Below are 24,082 nucleotides of genomic sequence, written 5' to 3' on the forward strand. Positions count from 1 at the left end.
TCATTCAACAAGTGTTTATTGGCCATTGTCTCCTCCTCCACGAAGTCTGTATAGATGGGCAGACTGCGTGGAGATTGCCGATGAGGGGATTCTGAGTCTGCACTTTGCTTCGGCAGAAAGGATGCCAAGAGGGATTAGTAATGTCTGCCGTGAGCACAAAATGGGTGGGGGGGAGGCAAAGAGAAGGAAAGAGGCCAGGAAACAGAGTGAATTATGGGCAGAAAGACCTTGAGCCCAAAGACAGGGTCAGGTGTTAGAGGCTGAATTGTGCCTTCCCCCCAAATTCCTGTGTTCGGGTCCTAACCCCTAGTACCTCAGAATGCAACCTCATTTGGAGATAGGGTCTTTACAGACACAATAAAATTAAAGTGAGGTCATTAGGGTCCAACAGGACTCCTCCAACAGGACTGATGTCCTTATAAGAAGGGGAGGAGCACCTGGGTGGCTCAGTCAGTTAAGTGTCCGACTTCGGCTCAGGTCATGATCTCATGGCTTGTGAGTTCGAGCCCTTCGTTGGGCTCTGTGCTGACAGCTCAGAACCCGGAGCCTGCTTCGGGTTCTGTGTCCTTTTCTCGCTCTGCCCCTCCCTCGCTCATGGTCTGTCTCTCTCTCTCTGTCTCTCAAGAATAAATAAAATGTTAAAACATTTTTATTAAAAAAAAAAACAGGAGAAGGGGAAATTTGGACACAGAAAGTCATATAAGGAGCATGCCATGTGACCATGAAGAACCCCAAAGCTTCTGTGAGTCAGAATCTCAGGAATGATTTCATTAAGCGATTCGGCCTTGGGATCTCCCATGGGGTTGCCATCAAGATGTTGGCTGGGGCTTCAGTCATCTCAAGTCTTGACCCGTGTGGGACAATCGTCTTCCAAAGTGGCTCACTCACTTGGTTAGCGAGTTGTGGCCTGCTGTTGGCGAAGGCCCTCAATTCCTCACCGTATGGACTTCTCCATGGTGCTGCTTGTGCGTCCGGGAAGCATGGCAGCTGGCTTCCTCCCCAAGAGAGCGATTCCAGAGATTCAGGCAAAAGCTTGGTCTCCAGTTTCATAACCTGGTCTTGGGAATCGCACGCCGTCACAGTATTTTATTGTCACATAAGTCAGCCCTAGTGGATGCGGGAGGGGACAGCATAAGGGCATGAATGCAAGGAGGTAAGGGCTCCGGGGGCCATTTTGATGGCTGGCTGCCACAGGCTGGACAAAAGCTCTGGTACTGTAGAAGGTTCTAGGAGCAAGACTCATGAAGAGTCTGATAGATGGGGCTTGGGAAAGATGGAGCCTATGGAGCGTATGGGTTTCCCGGGACTGTTCGAACAACATATCTCAAACTGGATGGCTTAAAACAATAGCAATTGTGGGGCGCCTGGGTGCCTCAGTCAGTTAAACATCTCCCTTTGGCTCAGGTCATGATCTCATGGTCTGTGAGATCGAGCCCCACGTTGGGCTCTTGTACTGACAGCATGGAGCCTACTTGGGATTGATTCTCTCTCTCCCTCCCTCTCTCTCTCTCTCTCTCTCTCTCTGCCCCACCCTCGCTTGCTCTCACTGTCTCAAAATAAATAAACTTTTTTTAAGTTTATTTTTTTATTTTTTTAAGTTTATTTATTTATTTATTTTGAGGGGGTGGGGGAAGAAAGTACAGGTCATGGAAGGGCAGAGAGGGAGGGAGAGACAGAAAATCCAAAGCAGTCTCCACGTTGTCAGCGCAGAGCCCCACGCAGGGCTCAAACCCACGAACCATGAGACAATGACCTGAGCTGAGGTCAGATGCTTAACCAACTGAGCCCCCCAGGCGCCCCGAATAAATAAACATTTTTTTTTTTTTAGTTCGGAAAGGGGAGCCTGGGGGTCTCAGTTGGTTGAGCAGCATTCAGCTCAGGTCATGATCTCATGGGTTCGTGGGTTTGAGCCCCATGTCGGGCTTTGCCCTGAAAGCAAGGAGCCTGCTTTGGATTCTCCGTCTCCCTTTTTTCTCTGCTCCTCCCCCACTCACGCTCATGCTCTCTCTCTCAAAAATAAATACACGTTAAAATTTTTGTGAATATTAAAAAAAATATAGCCATTTTCTCACAGTTCTGGAGGCCAGAAGTCCCCAAACAAGGCGTTGGTGGGGTTGATTCCTTTTAGAGGCTCTGAGAGACAATCCTTTCCATGATGGCTCCCGGACATCTGTCTTCCTATGGCCACCTTCCGTGTGTGTGTGTGTGTGTGTGTGTGTGTGTGTGTGTGTGTGTCTCAAACCTCTCTCCCCTTTCTCATATAAGAACACCAGTCATTGAATTTAGAGCCAACCCTAAATCCAGGAGGACCTTCTTCTGAGGCCCCTAACCTAATTACATCTGTAAAGACCCTATTTCCAAATAAGTTCACAGGCACAGGTACCAGGGGTTGGACTTAAAGCGTCACTTTTTTTTTTTAATTTTTTTTTTCAACGTTTATTTATTTTTGGGACAGAGAGAGACAGAGCATGAACAGGGGAGGGGCAGAGAGAGAGGGAGACACAGAATCCGAAACAGGCTCCAGGCTCTGAGCCATCAGCCCAGAGCCCGATGCGGGGCTCGAACTCACGGACCACGAGATCGTGACCTGGCTGAAGTCGGACACTTAACCGACTGCGCCACCCAGGCGCCCCTTAAAGCGTCACTTTTTGGGGACACCGTTCAAGAAGCATCTCTGTGGAGGGAGGGAATGGTCGATGCCATGACCTACTGTCTCCACCTGCTTTGACTCAGCTGTCACCTCTAGGGAGCTTGCTACCTTTCCTTTGTGCCCCATAGCACCTTAGTCCATCACCATCACTGCCACCATTATTCCTTCAGCTAACATTTGCCGTCAGGCACTGAGCTGGGCCCCAGGGCTACAGCAGCGAGAGATGCCAAATTTAGTGTGCAAAAATATGGGGCAGGGTGTGGGAGGCCACGGGGCTTGAACTCGTGACTCTGAGATCAACACCTGAGCCGAGATCCAGAGTCAGACGCCTAATTTTTTTTTTTTTTTTGATGTTTATTTTTGAGAGAGACAGAGTGCGAGCGGGGGAGGGGTAGAGAGCGAGCCGGAGACACAGAATCTGAAGCAGGTTTCAGGCTCTGAGCTGTCAGCACAGAGTCCGATGTGGGGCTCGAACCCACAAACCGTGAGGTCATGACCTGAGCCCAAGTCAGATGCTGAGCCGACTGAGCCACCCAGGTGCCCCAAGAGTCAGATAGCTTAAGGACTGTTCAACCATGCCCAGTGTGGAGCCTACTTTGAATAGATAGATAGATAGATAGATAGATAGATAGATAGATAGATAAAGTGGCACCCGAGGTAATCTGAATTGCAGATAAAGAGTGAGTTTAAGTTTGGCCCATGTATTGTATTTGGCAACCCTGACATCCCAGCCTCCGTCAGGGAGAGAAGGCTCCGAAGACCTAAGCTGGGACCCCAGGGGTAAAGACAAGAGAGGGTTTCTGGTGAAGGAAACAGCAGGACCAAAGTCTTGGCGTGGAGAGGGGGCCCTGGCCAGGTGGGAAGGGGCCAAACATGCAGCCCCTAACCCCTGATGGAGGCTGGGACCTCAGAGTGCTCAACTGGCCCGACCAGATGTGCACTTTAGAAAAAGGGGGATGTGTGTGGCATTGAAATGCCAGAGAAAGAAGAGTGTTTCAAGGAGGAAGGAGTGAATAGCAGGCCAGATGTTGCAGGGAGGTCCAGAAAGACAGGGACTGAGACCCGTCCATTGGGAAGCTGCTGGAAGCATCGGGCAGAGGCTTCCGCGGGGTGCTAGGAATAGAAGCCACCTGCAGGGTGAGCGGCGTGAGAGTCAGGAAGGTAGAGATAAGGTGGGCCACTTTTTCCGAAAGTTTTTTTTGCGGAGGGAGAGAGGCCTGAAAGCAGGAGAGAGCAGGGTTGAGGAAGGCGGGGGAGGGAGGGAGGAGTGAAGGGAGGGACCCTGAGGGGATGAGGCCCAGCCCGGGGGGAGGTCTGGCCCTGCAGGAGGCTCAGCTCCTCAGGGGACCGGAAGGAAGAAGGTGGGGGCGCTTTCAGATGCCTTTTGGGACATCCCAGGACTGTCCTCTGCCAGGTGACGGGGCAATGTCTAAAGCCTGCCTCTCCCCAGCCGTGCAGTGACACGCGTGCCACTGGGGAGGTGTCTCCCCAGCCCGTGCCCCCCCACCCCCAGTACAGAAAATAACACAGAGCACAGGCCATCTCCAGGCCTCCACAAAGCAAATGAATGAATGACTAGTTGAGAGCAGTTGAGGGCTGTAGGGCAAGAGGAGAGCAAAGCAGGGTGAGGGAGTGGCTGGAGCTGGAGGAAGAAGGGTCCAGAAAGTGGGTGGGAGGGGTGCAGGGCCTGAGAGAGAGGGGCAGAGTGTCTCCATCCAGAGGGGTGTGAGAGGAGAGCAGAGCAAGAAGCCCGGGGCGTGTGTGTGTGTGTGTGTGTGTGTGTGTGTGTGTGTGTGTGGCTCATGAGGCAGTGTAGACAGCCTGGTTGAAAGAGGCAGAGGCTTGTCGGGGAGGGGAAGAAAGGAGCGGTGGGTGGGGTGGGGAGGGGGGGAGGGGTGGGGAGATGAACTTTTGCACCTTGGAAGGGAATTCCTTGGTCGCCCTGGGCCATGCCAGGTGCCTTCCTTATTCCTATCTCCTTTAATCTCATTTAATTCTCCCAACCTGCCTTGGAGGACATCAAGCCGGTGAGAAAACGGTCGCTGCGGGTAGTCTCACTGTAGGAATAAGGAAACCGAGTTTCTGGGTCTCGAGGCACCTTGCCTAAAGTCTCAAAGCTCCCAGGTAGCAGAGAAGGAGTTTAAGCCCAGGCTGGTCTGACTCCAAAGCAGACTCTGTTCCACCACCACTGGAGGCCAAGGAAGCCCTGAGCAGAGAAGAGTCCACAATCGGGTGGAAGGATACTGATGTAGGGCAGGAACAGGGCATTGGACCTTCTCAGGCCTCTCACGGGGCCCAGATGATGTCACCTCCCCAAGGGACTGCTGGGCTCACCTCTCGGGCTTTGTCAGATATCCCGCAAATTCCAGCAGCCTGGGGGAAGGTGGACCCAAGAGTGAGGAGTGTCACAAGAGCCAGCACATAAGGTAATCTTGGAGGCAGATATCTGGTCCCTCAAACAGCTGACCTTGAAATTCAAAGTGGGTAAGGAAACAAGAAAAGCCAAAACAGGGTGGGGACTGCTCAGGGTTGTGGGGGGGGGGGCTGTTGAGCCTGATTCCCACCTTGCCCCTCCTCCCTCTGTAAACACCCTTGCCCACTCCTTCACGCTTCCCTGGCTCTGCAAATACTGTTCCCGCCCCTGGAATCTCCTTGCCTCCTCCTCCTTCAAGGGCAAGTTCACAGGGCCCCTCTTCCCACCCTGGCCACTCTCCTCCCACCCTTAGCTCCCTCTTCTGGTCCCCAGAGTACTTGCAAGCAAATTTTCTTTTTTTGCTTTTTTTCTTTTCTGTTTTAACTTTATTTATTTTTGGTACTGTCTACACCCATTGTGGGGCTCAAACTCATGACCCCGAGATCAAGAGTTGCAGGCTCGGGGCACCTGGGTGGCTCAGTCGATTAAGCGTCCGGCTCTTGATTTCTGCTCAGGTCGCGATCTCACGGTTCATAAGTTCGAGCCCCGCATCCGGCTCTGCACTGACAGTACGGAGCCTACTTGGGATTGTCTCTCTCTGCCCTCCCCCACTTGTCCCCCCCACCCCCGCCCTCAAAATAAATAAGCATGGGGGGGGGAAAGAGTCGCAGTCTCCACCGCCTGCGCCAGTCAGGCGCCCCCCCTTCTGACCGAGGAATAGGATTCAGGTTGAAGATTCATTCATTCCAGTCTACCTACATTCCTCTCACCGTCTCCTCAGGCTGGAAATACCATCACGCTGGCTGCGCTCCAATTTGTGTCTCCTGCCTGGACCTCCCCCCTGCTCCGAGTTCCAGACTCTGATCACCCCACATTTCTATGTGAATGTCTAAGAGACATCTCAAACCTGACATGGTCAATACAGAATTCCTGATCTTCCCCAGCCCCACCCTCGTCGTGTTCCCTCCAAAGCTGCCCGGGTCTCTGTTGAAGCCGCTGCACTTTCCCAGGAGCTCAAGCTCAAAAACACACCAGACAGACCCTGACTACTACTCCCATCCCCACTGCTGTCCAGCTGGTACAAGCATCATTGATTGTTCTTGCCTTTGATTGGAGCAATGGCCTCTGCATGGATCCTCCCGTGACCTTGCCCCTACACTGTCTTCTCAACCCCGTGGCCAAGAGCACGTAAGACACTCCATGGCTCCTCCATGCAGACTCTCCTGTGATGTCCCAGCTCGCTCTATCCCAAAGTCCTTTAAAACCTACAGGCCCTAGGGAACCTGGCTGGCTCAGTCGGTAGAGCATGTAACTCTTGATCTCAGGGTCACGAGTTCAAGCCCCATGTTGGGCGGAAAGCTTACTTAACGAGTACAAACCCTGAATGATCCTCTCTCTACTTGTTTTTTAAAACAATTTTCTTTAACATTTATTTATTTTGACACAGAGAGAGAGACAGAGCATGAGCAGGGGAGGGGCAGAGAGAGGGAGACACAGAATCCAAAGCAGGCTCCAGGCTCTGAGCCCGATGCGGGGCTCGGACCCACGAACAGCGAGATCATGACCTGAGCCAAAGTCGGACACCCATGCTTCCTTACTTCCTTCGGATCTTGACACAAATGTTACCACATGCTTACCTGCCTTGAGTATCCTAGCTAAAACTCCAAATCCTGACTCTCCTTATCCCCCTTCCCTGCTTTATTTTCCTCCATAGAATCGATATCATCTACCTTATTATATATTTTTACCAGTTTATTTGGTTTATTATCTGCCTCCTTTTAGAACACAAGTGCCGGGGGCGTCTGGGTGGCTCAGTTGGTTAAACGTCCGACTTCAGCTCCAGTCATGATCTCGAAGTCTGGCCCTGTGCTGACAGCTTGGAGCCTGGAGCCTGCTGTGGATTCTGTCTCCTTCTCTCTCTCTCTCTGCCCCTCGCCCGCTCACACTCTGTCTCTCTTTCAAAAAATTAAATAAGCATTAAAATTTATTTATTTATTTATTTATTTATTTATTTATTTATTTATTTATTTTTTTAGAATACAAGTTCTGTGAGGGCAGGCCTTTTCTGTTACGGCTGTTTGCTTTGCTGTCGGGAACAGTGCCGAGCCCATGGTAGGCCCTCAATAGATACTGTTGAGCACTTGTTTGGGGGTCATCACTGCACTGAGCACTGGAAGATGGGATAATGCGCAAAACCTGACCAAGTCTATGAAACTTAAGTCTCGGTCAGCGGTCGTCTAATTTTCGCGAGTATGACCCTACCTGCGGAGCTCGTGCAAGATTGACTCCACCCCTGGAGTTCTGGGGTAGGACACCCGGTAGGACCCAGGGGTGTATACAGTGCATTCAGCTTCCCAAGTGATTCTGATGCAAGGGGTCACCCTGGTCTGCTGGGACGGACTGAAAGTCCTATCGTTCAGGACACCTGAGGTCTCATTTCCACAGCACCATCCATTAAACAGTGTTGCTTGCCTGTCTCCCCTCTAAACAGTGACGTTTTGGACTGCTCGTCTCTGTGTCCCCTGGGTTCAGCACCGCGTAGGTGGCGGTGAATGCTTATTGAGAGAGCGAATGAATGAGGAACGAACAGTTAGACGGATGAATGAATAACGGGACTCCGGTTAGAAAAGGAACTTCAAGAGTTCAAGATCTAGAAGGCGGGAACGTTTCCAAAGAGTTTCCCTGTGCCCGAAGGTTGCAGGAGGAGCTGGTGTTTCCGAGGTCATGACGCGTTTGCTCCTCTGCGAAGGTGCCCCGGGCCGGGCCGGACCGGAGCGGCCGCGGGGAGGCCGAGCGCTGGGGCAGCGCTGCCACCCACCCCGCGGCCTGGCAGCGCTCTGCTCAGGGCCAGGCGCGGCCGTTGCCATAGCTACAGACATAGCCTGGAGAAGGGAGGGGGCGGGCCCGGGCTTACGTCATTCCTAGCGCGACGCTGCTCCGCGCCTCCCGCCTCTTTCGGGAGCGAGACCCTCCACCCGCCTCCCAGGCTCTCCACCTGCGCGCTTCCCCAGCTCGCGCCCTCCCCCTCTCTGCGCCGGCGCGGTGCCCGCCAGGGCGCGCAGGGGAGCCCGCGAGGCGCATGCGCGGTGCGGGGCCCGCCGCCGTTCTGGTGTCGTCGCCGCCGCCGTCGCTGCCGTTGCCGCCTCCCTGCCGGCAAGTGTGGGAAGGAGGAGCTGAGGGCCGCCGCCGCCGTTGCCGCCATGGGGGTGAGTGAGGCAGGGAGAAGAGACGCGAGGGCCGGGAGCGCTCCCCGCTCCCCTCGCCCCCTGCGCCCCCATTGTTCCTTGAACCCCCCCTCACGTGACCCCGACACCCTCCGGCCTCACGTGACCCCCCCAACCCCCACATGACCCGGCTCCCCCATTCTAAGTGTCCCCCAACGGCGCAGCCCGGGGATCCCTTGGGGAGCCCCCTTCTCCGGGCTCCACCCCCTTGGGTGTCCTCCCCCCCGCTCCCCGCCCCCCGCGTCGCGCCCGCCCCGCCTTCTCGGCTGACCTGTTCTCTTCCTGGCCTCTCCCCGACCTCTGCGCGGTCCCTGGGGTACCCCCAGCTCCCAGGCGTCACCCATCACCTGGCTGTCACCGGCTTCGCGGCTCCCCACATCCCAGGCCGACCCTGGCGTGGAGGGAACTGAGGCCCGGAGAAGAGGCACCCAGCCAAGGTCACACAGGCAGGGAGCAGGGGCCAGACCCAGACTCGGGCCTCCCCAGCCCTCCGCCACTGGCTGCGCTTCCTGCTACCCGGATTCTCGGGGAAGCCGGTGCCCCTCCACTCTTTCCAAACCTGTCCACCGGCTTCCTCCTGCTCCTAAAACGTCCCCTTCCCTTCCAACAGAGGCCTGTTCTCGAGGCCTCCTGGAGGCAACGGAGTGGTTCTAATTATTTCTTAGTTAGTAGGCTCGTTAGTAGGCTAAGGACTACAGGTGGCTTTGCACGGGCCGGCTGTGCGGGTGAGCAGGGGACCGATGGCGGGGCCACTGATGGCTCCAGCCGCAGATGGATAGTGACCACCTGTTCTTCCTGAGGCAGCCTGGAGGTGCGCCCTTCCCCGGCAGAGAGGGTTGGGCAGAAGTTACTCAGATATTTCTGTGAGTTCACCTTCCTAAGTTCCACTCAGAGTAGCGTCAGTCATCCCCCTGTAGCAAGCCCGGCCTTTGAGCCAGATATCCCTCAGTTCTCTCATCACTGGCCAGCAACACGATACTGTGCCAGTGACGTGGCCTTCCTGAATTGGAATTTTCGCATCTATGTAATGAGGATGATGATACCATATCCCCCCCCCCCCCATGAGAGTATTAAATGAGATAGTGGATGTCCATAGCCACATGGGTGCCTCTCGATTCGTGGCTGTTATTTTTGCTTGTATTCTCACCTTTTACTTTAGTTGTCTAAAATAGATCTGTGCTATTTTTAATCCATTGGGTTTGTCCCTCCTGTTGTTAACCTAGATTTTTCTCGTTTAAGTAGTTATTGACCGAACATACCAACTTGTTAGACAAAAATAGTTGTCTAACCCCTGTCGAAGCACTTTATGTAATCCATGTCAAAAAAAACACATTCATCTTGTTTCAGCAAGGAATTTTGGGTACTGCGTACTTCCCATATAGAAAATCAAGCCTAGAAACCTTAGGCATATTTAACCTAGATTTTGCTGAAAGGTGCCAGACCCCAGCTCTTGCTGAAATGAGGTAAAATTGGGGCGCCTGGGTGGCTCAGTCAGTTAAGTGCCCGACTTCGGCTCACGTCGTGATCTCACGGTTTGTGGGTTCGAGCCCCGCGTGGGGCTCCGCACTGACACTGTAGAGCTTGCTTAGGATTCTCTTTCCCTCTCTCTCTGCCCCCACCCCTCCGCCCCCACTCATGCTTTCTCTCTCTCAAAAATAAATTAAAAGAAAAAGAAAGAAATGAGGTAAAATCTGTGCCCCTGGTATCCACTCTGTACGTGTCTACCCAGCATCAGCCACGACAGACTGAGCAGAAAACGAAAGGCATAACATGCCATACTGGCCAACACTTCCTTATTGGTTGCGTTGAAAGCAGGACTCAGAGATACTGCGACCCTTGCTTCCTGTGGGGCCTCCCCACATTATTACTCTCACTTCACAGATGTGTTTCTCAGAACAGCCCCTACCTAGTCTCTTCTGGCCTAAAGCGCACTGCAGAAGAGAAACTTGAATCTTCCTCCCTGGAACAGAGCTGGAACCCTCTCTCTCATTATGCTCATTCCTCATGGGTGGGGACTGTGGACTCCCCACGTCAGTGTCAGGAAGGCCAGTGTTTGTAGCGATCACCCTCTGTTGGAGGGTCCTGCTGCGTTTGACAGCCTGACCTCAGGCTAAGAGTGGCATCAGACCGAGCACCCTTCTCTGCTTCAAAGGTCTTTTCACCCTTGATGCCACAAATGTGTGGTCTTTTAGGAATTAGAATTTAGAGCTCTGGCTCCCTTTGCCAAAAAAACAGGATTTTTTCCAGACACTGGATACTTTGAGGGGTGAAGGTATTGGCGCCGTGAAGCTAAGAGGTGCTAAATCTCTTTTCTGAGATGTGCCTCCTGCCCCCATCTGTGTGCTTTTTATTTTTTAATTTCTCTGTGTGACTCCTGGCAGTCCTAGAACTGCCTGTGGAGACACTGCTTTGATAGGCATAGCAGGGGAGGGGGGCTCTTGGGGGGGGTGCTCAGTCAGTTAAGCATCTAACTTTGGCTCAGGTCATGGTCTCAAGGTTCGTGAGTTCGAGCCCCCCTTCGGAATTCTCTCTCTGCCCCTCGTGGGATCATCTCTCTCTTTCTCTCTGCCCTTCATTCACTCACACGCTCTTTCTCTCTCTCTCAAAAAAAAAAAAAAAAAAAAATATATATATATATATATAGTAAGGGGAGGAGTTTCACAGCTTCGTGTGAAAACACTTATGTAATATGTAACACTTGATAACAAGTGCTGTATAAAGGTAGTTGATGTTGTGGAAGAAGCTCCCACTTTAGGGTTCAGACCTGGGTTTGAATCTTGGATGATTCATTCGGCAGGTATGGACTTAGTACCTACTGTTTGCTGAGCACTGGGTATACATTGACTAATTTTACCAATGTGACCTCTATCTCTGCCTCTACCTCATGGAGTGCACAGTCTGGTGTGAGTGGGGGGAGGGGGTGGTAAGGAGACCTCTTTGAGAAGTCTTTTCACAGTCTCTGTGACCCTGAAAATGATCTCACCCCTCTGTGCCTCAGTTTTCTCATCACAGAAATGGGTACACATAACTTGGGGAGTTATTATAAAGACCAAAATAAATCCTCTTTATTTTTTTCTAATGTTCTGTTTACTTATTTATTAAAAAAATTTTTTTTTAACGTTTATTTACTATTGAGAGACAGAGCATGAGCATGGGAGGGACAGAGAGAGAGGAGGAGACACAGAATCCGAAGCAGGTCCCAGGCTCTGAGCTGTCAGCACAGAGCCCGACGCGGGGCTCGAACTCCCAAACCGCGAGATCATGACCTGAGCCGACGTCCGACGCTTAACTGACTGAGCCACACAGGCGTCCCTGTTCTGTTTATTTTTGAGAGAGAGAGAGAGGGAGGGAGGGAGCGTGCGAGCAGAGGAGGGCAGAGAGAGAGGAAGACAGAGGATCTCAAGCAGGCTTTGTGCCGACAGCAGAGAGCTCAATGTGGGGCTCAGACCCACAAGCCGTGAGTGAGATCATGACCTGAGCTGAAGTCGGATGCTTAACGGACTCAGCCACCCACCCGCCCCGCTAAATCATCTTAAAGCGTCAGCAGTGTGTGGCACTAGCGGATCCTTGTAAACAGAAGTCCTTATCTTTGGCATCTGGTACATTGTGTCATTTTGTCCTAGCAGCAGTCCTGTGAGCTATAGGCATTGTTAGCCCCATGTTACTGATGAGGAAATCGAGATTCAGAGAAACTAAGTAACTGGCCCAAAGTCACACAGCTACTCAGAGGAAGAGCTGAGTATCAAATCCAAGTCTCTTGGCTCAAAATCCCACACTCTTTTTATTATATAAAGCTCCCCTGGGAAAGACACTTAACCACAATGAGCTTTACTGTTCACTGTGCCGATTTCCCATTTTAATTAGGAGAATTTTCCGGTGTCCCTGCAGGATAGCCTTACCTCCACAAGGCAGGGCAAAGCTAATTGGAACAGTAGGAGACCACTTTTCCTAGTGTGTGCTAGGTTTGAGGGAGAGCCCCTGCCTGTCCCGGCTGCAGCAGCCTGCCGCATACCCCGTGTGCAGGGACTGAAGCACTTAAGGGTCTCTTTCATTATCTGCCGTCTCGGGCCACAGCAGCCCCAAGCCTCACTCTGAGGGTTGCCTGGCTTGCCTGTTCCCTTGCATGAATGAGCCCATAAATCTCCCGGAGGCCTGGGGTTGGCCCTCCTGCTGCTTGTGCTTAGGAATTACTTACTTCATGTGCTTAGAAATGAGATGCTGTGGCGGGAACCCACGTTTCAGTGCTTTCTGGGTCCCAGGAGTCACCTGCACCTTTGATCTCTCGGCTCTGTATTGTGTTAAGGGAGAACTAGCATGCAGAGTGGAGGAGGGGAGCTCGTCTCCGCTGTAACGGCGTGCTGACTTCTGACCTGTCCTTCCAGCTCTTCTGTGAGGCCAGCATTCATGTCCCCACTTTTCTGGGGATGGGCTTGCTTTCATAGGGCATGCAAGGGCGGCGGGAGGAGCACTGGCCTGGCCTGGCCTGGCCGATGCCAAAGCGCATGTTCTTTTCTTGGAGACCTGCTGTCTCGGGTTTGCCTGTTCCTCACCCCTACCTCAGTGTAGAGGTAGGGCCTGGGGCAGCACCGTGTGGGCACGGTGGCAGCGGGGCAGCCATTTCCAAGCCAGAAGGGATGAGAATGAATTGCTGAGTGGCTACCTTAAGGGCACCTGAGGTCTCGCCTCTGTCTTGGCAGGACTGAGACGGTCTTTTGACATTGATGTTGGCCTTCCCGTTGGGAGACAGCCTGGCTGGTGGAACAAACCCTGGATCTGGGGCTCAAACCCTGGGGTTGAATCCTCTGCCACTTGCTCTTGGGGGAGCCCTACATGAGTCACACCATCCCCTTGAGCCTCAGTTTCCTCGTGTGTGAATGGACAGGATGGCTTTTGCCCTGAGGAGCAAAGCAGTTATTTGTGACAGTACTTTGCGAGCTGAGCTGAGTGTATCCCTCAATGTTGTTTTGAAATTCAAATTCCCAGAGGAAAAGGTGGATGCTCTAAAACCTGCGTGTAGTAGAGAGGGGCTGGTCCTGTCCCCAGTCAGTCCTAGCATTATGAGGACAGTCTGCTTGCTTCTGTTTGTTCCTTTATTTGTTTATTTTTAACTTAAAAAAAAAAGTTTATTTGTTTTGAGAGTGAGAGAGAGAGAGAGAGAGAGAGAGAGAGCGCAAGTCGGGGAGGGGCAGAGAGAGAGGGACCGAGAAAGAATCCCGAGCAGGCTCTGAGCCGTCAGCGCCGAGTGATGTGAGGCTCAAACCCACAAAGCTGAGAGATCATGACCTGAGCCGAAGTCAAGAGTCAGACACTTAACTGACTGAGCCACCCAGGCGCCCCTGTTTGTTCCTTCCTTTAGGGAGGTGGGAAATGGGGTCTAGCCTTGCTTCCAGCCCAGTACTCAGTGTGGGGATAGTAAATAGCTGACGTTGGGCGAGTTTACACCTAGAAGAGCAGTTCCTGTGAGTTCCTTGTATCCGAGCTCTTGCCTTCTGGTCCCTCGAAATAAGAGTTAAGCAGTGTTGGGGAGCCTGATGGCTCAGTCCGTTTAGCCTCCGACTTCGGCTCAGGTCATGATCTCGCAGTTCGTGGGTTTGAGCCCCGCGTCAGGCTCTGTGCTGACAGGTCAGAGCCTGGAGCCTGCTTTGGATTCTGTGTCTCCCTCTCTTTCTGCCCCTCCCCGGCTTGTGCTCTGTCTCTGTCTCTCAAAAATAAATAAAATAAATAAATGCTAAAAAAAAAAAAAAAAAAAGTTAAGCAGTGTCATTCCTTAGAGAGCCGAGGGTAGAATTTATCCTGAAACTTGTCCAGCAGCTGGTTTTTTCAACTCACCCTTTGCTGGGGCCAGTCGGTGTCAGGGCTAAGGTGCAGCTGGAGGTAGTAAAACCTCTCTCTGGGGAGCTCGGGGCACTGAGAGGTGGGGTCCGAAGAGGCAGTGCGTTGGTGCAAAAGCAGAGCCGTCCTGCCCGTGCCTTTGGGTGCCTTCTGGTGCCTTCAGGAGTTGGGCCGGGCGGGTGGGCAGCTTGGGATGCCTACGCTGCTCTGGGCTTCCCGGGGAGTGAGAGCAAGGGGCCTCGTTCACTGAGAACAGGCCAGACTCATCCTCACCGGCTTACACCTCCAAGGACGCCTTCTGAGCCTCATTGGTCGGATGAGGAAAGGAAAGGCAGAGGAGGGCTGGGTCTTTTCCGAATACCACTCCGAAGAGACCTTGGATAAAGCCTGTCAGACTTCAGATGGGCTCTTTTTCCTGTGTCATTAGCTTTTTACAAGAGGGTGAGAGGGTCCATTGAGGCCTGAGAGAGCCCCGCGTGAGCCTTAAAATAGGATTTGCTCTGCACGCAGTTACGAGTGGTTTGCCACTCGCGCCTCTGTGCAAGGACGGTCTCTCTTTGCTCCTCCCCTGCTGCCTGGGTGCCCTGCGGCCTGGCCTTGCTGACGTGTGTCAGCGTGGCCTCTGTCCCCAAGTGAGCCCTTCGCTCTGCCCTTGTCGAGACTAGGTGCGCAATGTGCGCGGCGCTTCTGGGGAACAGAGCGCCCTGGCCCCAGGTTAAGAAAGGGGACCTGGCTCCCAAAGGGGCTCCCCCAGACCGAATCTTTGCCTTCTGGAGCTGGAAGACGCTGAAAAGGCTTTGAATAAACTTCTCCTTAGGAACAGCTTTCAGCGGCTACCTCAGATGTCTCCCTGAAGCCTGCCCTGAATGTGTCTAAAATTAGTGGTTGCCTCCTTAGGAGGGAAAGGATGAGTGCATATTTATTAGGCACCTGCTGGGGCCCAGGCTCCGCCCGCAGCCATTGTCCTGTGCTCTCACTGGGTCCTCACGGCCACCCGTCAGTCCCGAGGGCCAGCAGTCTTTCTGACAGGGAAGCCGAGAAGTCTAGTGATGCTCCCGAGCTCTCGTGCCTAGAAAACGCTTGGGTCTTTCCCACCCCGCCAAGTGTGCAGCAGGCGGGACTGGAAACTCCTGCCGCTGGGGCCAGGCCTCGGTTGCTCAGAGGCAGAGTGAAGCTTTGGTTGGCCACAGCCCTTCCAACCAACTTTGCTTTTCCCTGTTGCAGAGGAAGTCAAGCAAAGCAAAGGAGAAGAAGCAGAAGCGGTTGGAGGAACGAGCAGCTATGGATGCCGTCTGTGCCAAAGTGGACGCCGCCAACAGGGTGACTCCCCTCCTTCCCAAGTCCCTTCCTCCTAGAACTTCAACTTGGTTTTTAATTTGACTTCTTTTGGCGCCACCCTGTGGCAGAATTTTGTTACTCTCCAGCCTACACCTCCGCGGCCCTCTTGCTGCGGAGGCAAATGAGCCAAATGAGCCAAGCCGCAGCCCGCAGGGCCCGAGATTGGCGAGGGCGTGTGGGCAAATGTGGACTCAAATGGGAGTGGCTGCTTCTCTCTGTGGGTCTCCTTCCGTACCAGTGGAAGAAGGGTCCGGAGACGTTTTTGTTAGGATTTTGCATTTTGGTGAGGAAACCCCCCTGGTAAAATGTGATACGGTTTTCTCATTCGTTCCTTCAAACACTAATTGACCGACCGTGAGGTGCCAAAGGCTGTGCCGGCACCAGGGGCCGGGGGCAGCAGCCTGGTTCCAGGGGCCGGAGGCAAGGAAGCAGTAGCTGTGGAGCTAACCCTAACCCCAACCCCAGGGGTCCCAGGAGCAGGCTTGGCTTTCAAACAACCGAAGACATTGCGGTCATCCTTCCTGCCCCCATTTCGTATCCCATTTTTGCCCTCATTTTAGCCCACCCACTAAACAGTCCACATATATAAGGAGGTGGTTCAGGGACATGGTCGTTCCAGTTTGCGTTTTGACCAGGTGAGGCTGGTTGGGGGCTTCTTCGAAGTATGTAGGTGGATCAGGGGGCCTCTCTCTTTTGGCTCAGGTGACCTAGAGGCCAGTATTGGTGTTAGGCGAGTAGAGTCTCTTCTTAGCTTGTGACATGAGGCTGACTTCAGCCTCGGGCCTTCTTACTAGAACCCTCCCTACCTGTGATTCCAGAGCTGAGGCAGGTGAAGGGTCTGTATGAGGGCTGCTCCTGGGCCGGAGCTAAGCCTCCCAGTGTGGGGCTGCACACCTCGGGGCAGAGCCTGCGACTGGGCCACACCTGCGTTTGTGCTACACCTCTTTTCTTTCCCTCCACAGCTTGGAGACCCTTTAGAGGCTTTCCCAGTGTTCAAGAAATATGATCGAAATGGGTAAGTGTTTCACTCTCCAGCTGTTGTCTCCTTGAGGGTCTGAAGGGATTCACCTTCCCAGAGTATGTTTCCTCAGACCCGAATTTTCTCATTTGTTATGAAAAAGAAGAAGCTACGGCTCATGTCTTGTGGGGATAGAATCCGCCGGTCAGGGTGACAGAGGAGTCCCTAATGAACAAAGATTGCATAATCTTAGACTGAGGTTTCTTTAGGATTTGAAATTGTCTCTGGGTGAAGAATCATAGAGCTGAAACAAACTTGAAAAATCTAGGCTGACTTCCTCCTTTTATGCAGGGGGAAACCGAGGCTCAGAGAAGCTGGATAAGATTTCTGAGCTACAGAGTTTCTCTCTGGCAGCTGAGGGGGCTTTTCATTCCCAATCTAAAGCGCTTTCCTGGAGTGTATGGTGCAATTGTTAAAAGCCACTTACTAGGGGCACCTGGGTGGCTCAGTTGGTTAAGCGTGACTCTTGATTTTGGCTCAGGTCACAATCTCACGGTTCATGATATTGAGCCCCTCATTGGGCTCTGCACTGACAGCGGGGAGCTTCTTTGGCATTCTCTTTGTCCCTGTCTGTCTGCCCCTCCCTCGCTGGTGCATGCTCTCAAAAAGTTAAAAAAATTTTTCAGGGCGCACCTGGGTGGTTCAGTGGGTTAAGCGTTCAACTTCAGCTCAGGTCATGATCTCACGGTTCATCAATTTGAGCCCTGTGTCGGGCTCTGTGCTGACAGCTCAGAGCCTGGAGCCTGCTTCACCTTCTGTGTCTCCCTCTCTCTCTGCGCCTTTCCTGCTCACACTTGGTCTGCCTCTCTCTCTCAAAAATAAATAAAAATTTAAAAACTTTTTTAATTTTTTAATTGTGTGTATATATATATGTATATATATGTCTATTTGTTTTTGAGAGAGAGCAAGGAGAGGAAGGGCTGAGAGAGAGGAGACACAGAATCCGAAGCAGGCTCCAGGCTCTGACCTGTCCACGCAGAGCCTGACGCGGGAAAAAAAAAAAATTTTTTTTTAAAGCCACTTACTGGCTCTGTGACCCTGAACAAGTGACTTAACCTCTCTATGCCATTTTCTAATCAGAAATGGGTCTAATAATAGTACCTTCCTCATGGATGCGTCACAAGTATTAGATGTAAAGTGCCAGTGCCTAGAGCTTACCAAAAGCTAGATCAGTGTTGACTGTTACTCCTACTGTTATTGTTGCTAATCCAATTTATTGCTGTGGGATCTGGATTAAAGCCCCCTTCCCCTTTCTGTCCTTTTGGTTTATAAAACAGGAAGCATAATCTGTCTTAGCAGAGATGCTGTTGGCTTAGGGAAAAACAGGGGTTATGATTTTAGAGAATCATAGCTATGGGTTTGAATCAAAACTGTAACTCTTAAGAACTATATTCAGACAAACCACACAACTTAAGCCTCATTTTTTTTTCTTAATCTGTTAAATGGAGTGATAATGCTGAACTTGCAAGGTTTTTGTTTGTTTGTTTTTTGTTTTAGTTTATTTATTATTTGTTTTGAGAGAGAGAATGAGAGCATGAGCGCATGAGCAGGGGAGGGACAGAGAGGGAGGGAGACGGAGAATCCTAAACAGGCTCCACGCTGTCAGCGCAGAGCCAGACTGGGGGCTCGAAGTGATGAACCGTGAGATCATGACCTGAGCCGAAATCAAGAGTGAGATGCTTAACCGACCAAACCACCCAGGCGCCCCTTGCAAGGTTGTTTTAAGGAGGCGAGAGAATTCTATCCAGTTCTGTAAGTAGCAGCTGGTATGAGTATTTTAGTCAACAAGAAAGACAAATGCACGTAGGAAAATTAGGAAGCAAACGCCTTGGTAGGTGACGCTGTATCTGCTTTTCATAGTTAAGTCTGAATTTGATAGTGTCACATTCATTTGTTCTTCCTGTCTGTGATCAGATGCGCTACAGTTCCTCCAGTAGCCTTGTCATTCAACATCCAGGAAGTCCTTTGACATAGTTTAGGGATACCTTACTGTGATATCTTCTAGTGTTCCATATTCAGCATTCCTGCTGACTTTCCGAAATATGGAACAGCTCTGAAGCAGGCACTGCCAGCTGACTCTGGGCTCCTTTGGTGCCTAGAATTTTGTGTGATCTGTGTGGCTGTGATCTTGCCTGAATGTACTTCAAGAATTCAGATTAATGGAGGATTCATATCTACAGACCGGCCTTAGGAAAATCTACAGCTAAAACAGATGCAGTGCTGTGTTTGGGCATTTCTGACTACTACGCGGTCAGTACTCAAGGAAAGGAAGACTCTTCAGGGCCAAAAAGTTCTGAATTTATAAGGCTGAGCACATGTGCAGGTCATATGGCGTGCCAGGCAGCAGAGGTGACAGTCGATTCCAACGGGGACATCCTCTGAGGGGTCGTGTCAAAGGCCGCTGGAAGATGCTGATACGGGAACTCTGCAAGGACTCAGCATCACTGACTTCAGTCTTGTCATAATCCGGCACTACCTAGAGACTGGGATTTCATACTTTGGCCAAAGAGTTTAACTGTAATTTATTAAAGTTTTATTTAGAAGCACGTAGATTAAGACACCTTAACATCTACAGCATATTTGTTAGTTTAAGAAAACAGCATGGAGTTGGACCCCATTCCACCCGCATTTGATCAACCTAGAGCATCTGCTGTGTCCTCAAAGGAAATGGCAGGCAGTACTCCTCACGGGGGTTATGGGCCATGGACTTCTCAAAGGGTCTGAGGTGACCCAGCCACTTTCAAGGCCCCAAGGGAGCCCAGAGATGAAATGCCTAAGGGCAGGAACTAAAGGAGTCAAGACTCTAGTGTTTATAACAAAATACAGAAGAGCTGGATTTCAAGCTTTGCTTGAGAAAGCAAAGAGGTAGCAGAGAGGGGCAGAAGTTTACAAGGTGCTGAGTCTGATAAGGGCCTCACGTGGGGGCAGGAAATGGGACTGTGGTCAGGGTGGTGGGCCGGCGATGACAGTTGTTGATCTCAGCCCGCAAGGCTTCATCCTTCGCAGGCATCTTCTGTAGTCACAGTCCGGAAGGCAGGGCACAGGCTTGGCTTTTCTCTGTAGATTAACAGACCAGGCCCGCTTCACTGGCAGGCTCTCAGGGCGGCAGGCAGCGCTCGGGCCTGTAGCCGGCTCCACGCGCCTCCGTTTCCACTTTGCAGGTTAAACGTCTCCATTGAGTGTAAGCGAGTGTCCGGACTGGAACCGGCCACCGTGGCCTGGGCCTTCGACCTGACCAAAACCAACATGCAGACCATGTAAGCACACCCCGACGGGTCTTGCTCCTCCCCTGCTGGGGTTTCCCGCCCTGACTGCCCCCACGTTTCCCAGGTACGAGCAAAGCGAGTGGGGCTGGAAGGACCGAGAGAAGCGGGAGGAAATGACAGACGACCGAGCCTGGTACCTCATTGCTTGGGAAAGCAGTTCCGTCCCTGTTGCCTTTTCCCACTTCCGGTTTGACGTGGAGTGCGGAGATGAAGTCCTGTACTGGTAGGAGCCCCGGCTTGGGGTGGGCGTGGGGAGGAGATGCTGACACTGCTCCAGGTGTCCAGCTGGGTGGCAGAGTCCACTGTCCCCGCCGGGGTCTGCAGACTGCCAGGGCCCCAGGCTCCTCCGACGGGCCCTGCCTCCCCGTGCTCACGTTGCTGCTTTCTTCGTCCAGCTATGAAGTGCAGTTGGAAAGCAAGGTGCGGCGGAAAGGCCTGGGGAAGTTCCTCATACAGATCCTGCAGCTCATGGCCAATAGGTAAGGGCCACCCTGCGTGTCGCTCCGTTGCAAGGATCTGCCTCTGAGCCATCCGCAGTTCTTTGAGCCTCCGTGGAGGACAGGGCCCACAGGAACGTTTTAGAAGAAAGGCGTGTAGATAGAACCCTCTCAGTAAGAGTCCCTGCCCTGCTGGGACTCCAGATTTTGTACATGCGTTTCGATGCAGCGTTGCCTCGGAGAGCCTGTTGTGCCCCAGTCGTGGGGGTGCAGAGAGGAAGTGGAGAAGGAGCCGGTCAGGTGGGGGCCTGGCGGCCGTGCGGTCTCGTCAGCCCCGTAACAGAGGGAGCACTGAGCGCTGTGGGTGCCCAGCACGGAGGTAGAGTCAGGGCGCAGAGCAGCGCTCCTCACGAGCAAATGGGAGACAGCAGGCAGAGGCATGAAAGAGGAGGCGTGATTTCACGTCTGTTTCTCTATCTGGAAGGTGTTCTCTCTGCTTTCTTCTCAGCACACAGATGAAGAAAGTTATGTTAACTGTATTTAAACACAATCATGGCGCCTACCAGTTCTTCCGAGAAGCACTGCAGTAAGGAGCTGGGCCCCGGTGTGGGACTCTCTGGGCAGTAGGAGGTGCCTGCCCCAGGGTCCTGGCCCTCGCCCTCGCGCTCATTCATCCTGAAGCCTGAGCTCCCAGTCCAGTGGTCCATGGGAGTGGCCTGGGGATCAGTGAGATGTGTGGCAATGCCCTCTGGCTGCGCCCTCACTCCTAGGGGTGTCACAAGTGCGGCTGGTGGAAAAGTTCTCGGGCCGGGGAGGAAGGCAGTCAGCTGCCTGCAGTCCAACCTTTCTTCTTGCCTGCCTTGCAGATTTGAAATCGATGACTCTTCCCCCAGCATGTCTGGGTGCTGTGGAGAGGACTGCTCCTATGAGATCCTGAGCCGGAGGACCAAGTTTGGGGACAGCCAGCACTCCCACGCGGGCGGGCACTGTGGTGGCTGCTGCCACTGAGCTCCCAAGCTAGAATGCTCTCTCCAAGGCCTGTCTTCTCCCCGGGCTCACGCTGCCGGCCAAGTGCCCTCAGAGCTGTGGCCTCCTCAGCCCTGCGCGTGCCAGGCTGCAGCCTGAGAGCACAGAACCCTGGGGAGGAGTGGTCCAAGCTGCCCCTCCTCCTCTCTCCTGGAAGAGCAGAGAGCCCGGAAGGAGCAGAGAGGAGAGGGTGCTGAGGGAGGAGCTGGCGGAGGCCGGGCACGGAGCGTATCTTCTCATGGTGGCTGCCTTCTCGCTTGGCCCTTGTGCCCTTGAGCATGAGGTTCCCCACCTTCTCTGCAGATGGATTCCTGACAAGCCCCCTCCCTCCCCCCTGCCACACACACACTTGGACAGATGAGGTGTTTATACCCACCTTTATAAAAGTCCTGGAGCCCCGGGTCAGGGTCTGGCTGGCCCTCAATGAAGAATGGATTCCGTATGAGATCGGGACGTAGAGATAGGCTTCAGAGAGACTCACATTTCATAGATGAATGCTCTGGTGGAGACCGTGGGAAGGCCTTTTGTGCCACGACGCTGGGAAGCAAGGGGCTCTTTCTAGCTGTGCTTTTATGGGCTCACGGCGGCCGGGGAGGCATTCCAGGCGACCGGCCCGTTGGAAGGAAGGCCCCATCCCTCTCTCTGAGGACCAGGAACAAGGTGTGGATGGGGGCGGGGTGGGGGGGCCAGAAGACAGTTGCGTCTCTGGGCTTTTGGACTTAGTGACTCGAGCTCTTCGTTCACAGAAACAAGCCGGAGGTCCTGCCGGTGCCTCTCCATCGCCCTTCACCACTTGTTCTCCCTCAGCTCACCCCCTCGCCCTGTTCTTACTCTCACAGGGGAGAATAATGTTAGGGAGCCCCTCCCCTTCCCCCAGAAGGATCCCCTGTTCCTGGCGTATTCAGTACTGTCTCCTCTCAGATCTTGGTGCTGATTGCTCTCTGAAGGTGGGGCCCCCCTCCCGCTTCAGAGAGCCCCCAGCCAGCAGCAGGCCCCGCTGCCTGCGCTCCCCAGCCTTGCCCCTTGCTGCCTCAGTGAGGCCCTGGCGCCACTGCCCTGGCTGGCGGCTTCGGCTGCAGCAGGAATGCCTCTCGGTGGCCCAAACCGCTGCTCCTCCCTCTGTCCAGTGTCCGCCTTCGGCAGCGGGCTGGAGCAGGGGGAGAAGGCCTTCCTCCTCTCCCGCGGGATAGGAAGGCTGTGGGTCAGAGCTTCTACTTGCCCTGATCTCCGGGCCTTGTTCCCCTCCCAGGGAAGGTAATGACCAAATTCTTATCCAGGAAAAAGCCCCTGCCGCCTCCCCTTGGACATCCTTGAGCTCTGCTTTAGGGAGTGTCTTAAAGGTTCTAGCCTTTGTGAAGTTGCTCTTCGGAGGTCTGTTCTGACCTCAGCGTCTGCCCCTACCCCACCCTCTGCCCTGACTCAGGTGGTCTATGCTGGCGGGTCTCCCTGGAGCTGTTCTTGCCTCTCCCCTACTTTCCTGCTTGTGCAGGGGCCTGTCGCACGGCCTCCTTCACCCACCCGGCCCTCCTGAGTGCTCCGTGTTGCTCTTGACCCCGCCAGCAGCCGACGTGGCACTCCGTTGGAGAGGGCCTTGCAGCTTTACACTGGAACGAGCCCCCCTCTGCCCCCGCCTTCTGGCTTGGGGAGGGGGGGTGGATTTTACACGGGCGGGGGTGGGGGGGAGAAATTTGAATTGAATTGCTGGGAGGGCATTGGTGGGCTCCCTCCAAGAATCATGGAATGACAGAAGCATGTTTAGGAGTTTTTTTCCTCTGATCCTTATCTCTCGACACAGAATGGATAGATATTTATTGTCTTAGATCATGGATTTCTGATACCTCCCATTCAAGGGGATCAAAAGGAACCCCACTGTAAATCCTTCATGAGGTGAGTTCAGTGTATGTCGTCTCTTTCCATTCATCGGACACCTGTCACTGAGCCCACTGGCAGATGGGGTGCCTGGTGCCGCACCCTGGTCCTCCTGCCTCTGCCGGTCACTTCCTGCAGGGCTGCTGGGGGTGGGGGTGGGGGTCAGGGCTGGGGCGGGAGAGGCACTGCTTGAGGCCAGTAGGCCACTCTCTGTTGTTGGTGTTGAGCCCATTCAGTTCTCACTTCCCCGGGTCTTGGTTTTGAGAAACAGGGCAGGCCTTTTGTTCCCGGCTTTTTTGTGTGTTTGGGGCATGTTAAAATATTTTTTAAGACTTTTTTTTTTTTTTTTTTTTTTAGTTGTATCCACCCTATTTCAGATTCTTTTTGTTGATGTCAAAAATGTGTATATGACATGCCTATGGTTCTTTTTAACCCTTTCTGGTTTTGTTTTTTAGAGGAAACTGAAGATAAACTCCTTCTTGATATATATTTTTTTCTTTAGCAACTTGTTATCACTGGAATCAAAGGGAAAAGTGATCTCTTTTTGCATTGGTTGTATTTGTATGTCACAAATAAAAGACACTTTGTTCAGCTGCTGGGATGGTGTCCTAATGCTGGGGTGCCATGGGCAGCGTGGTCTCGGGGGACACCCCTGACCTTCACAGTGTCCCACTGTTGGCCTAAACCCTGGCAGGCATGTGGCGTGAGGCTGCACACCCCTTCCTGTGAAGGAGACCTCGGCCTGAGAAAACCTCGGTGTCTGGGGCAATAGCCAGGGGTGGGAACTGAGACCAAATCCGCCTGTTCGTGCCACTTCCCACTGGCCCCGGGTTAGAGGTAAGAGGTCTTTCAAGGGATGCCTGCTTTGTATCTGGGACCGAGTCCCGAGCCAGGCGCGTTGTGACATCTGACACCTGACATCTTTGGCTAAATGTAAATTATAGTGCCCTGGTGCCGTGAGTGGGAGTTGAATAGATTGTCTTTTCTTATTTTTTATTTATTTTTTTAA

At 53.0% G+C, this 24,082-nt stretch overlaps 1 protein-coding gene and 1 long non-coding RNA gene across 4 annotated transcripts; one reads left to right on the top strand and one right to left on the bottom strand.

Annotated features, from left to right (window-relative positions):
• Positions 1-633: 633 nt before the first annotated feature.
• LOC121023905 (uncharacterized) lies at positions 634-7,897 on the bottom strand. The gene is made up of 2 exons (XR_005787542.1): positions 7,326-7,897; positions 634-1,107 (listed from the first exon to the last, which is right to left on the bottom strand). It is a non-coding gene; the product is annotated as an uncharacterized LOC121023905 (long non-coding RNA).
• Positions 7,898-8,133: 236 nt separating this feature from the next.
• On the top strand, positions 8,134-23,669 carry NAA40 (N-alpha-acetyltransferase 40, NatD catalytic subunit). 3 transcript variants are annotated; one of them, XM_040466328.1, is made up of 8 exons: positions 8,134-8,269; positions 15,344-15,439; positions 16,420-16,472; positions 19,637-19,732; positions 19,806-19,964; positions 20,137-20,220; positions 20,687-20,764; positions 21,045-23,669. In XM_040466328.1, exons 1-8 carry the CDS (start codon positions 8,264-8,266, stop codon positions 21,184-21,186), a joined length of 714 nt encoding a protein of 237 aa, XP_040322262.1. In that variant the 5' UTR covers positions 8,134-8,263; the 3' UTR covers positions 21,187-23,669. The 3 variants fall into 3 exon arrangements, 2 of the variants coding, with proteins under 2 accessions (XP_040322262.1, XP_040322261.1); XR_005787567.1 differs by lacking the exon at positions 8,134-8,269 and having other exon boundaries at positions 15,344-16,472; positions 21,045-23,091; positions 23,529-23,669; XM_040466327.1 differs by lacking the exon at positions 8,134-8,269 and having other exon boundaries at positions 15,344-16,472.
• The last annotated feature ends 413 nt before the right edge of the window (positions 23,670-24,082 follow it).

This window comes from Herpailurus yagouaroundi, unplaced genomic scaffold, assembly GCF_014898765.1.
Source record: "Herpailurus yagouaroundi ecotype Mexico unplaced genomic scaffold, PumYag 569, whole genome shotgun sequence".
Lineage (NCBI taxonomy): Eukaryota > Metazoa > Chordata > Mammalia > Carnivora > Felidae > Herpailurus > Herpailurus yagouaroundi.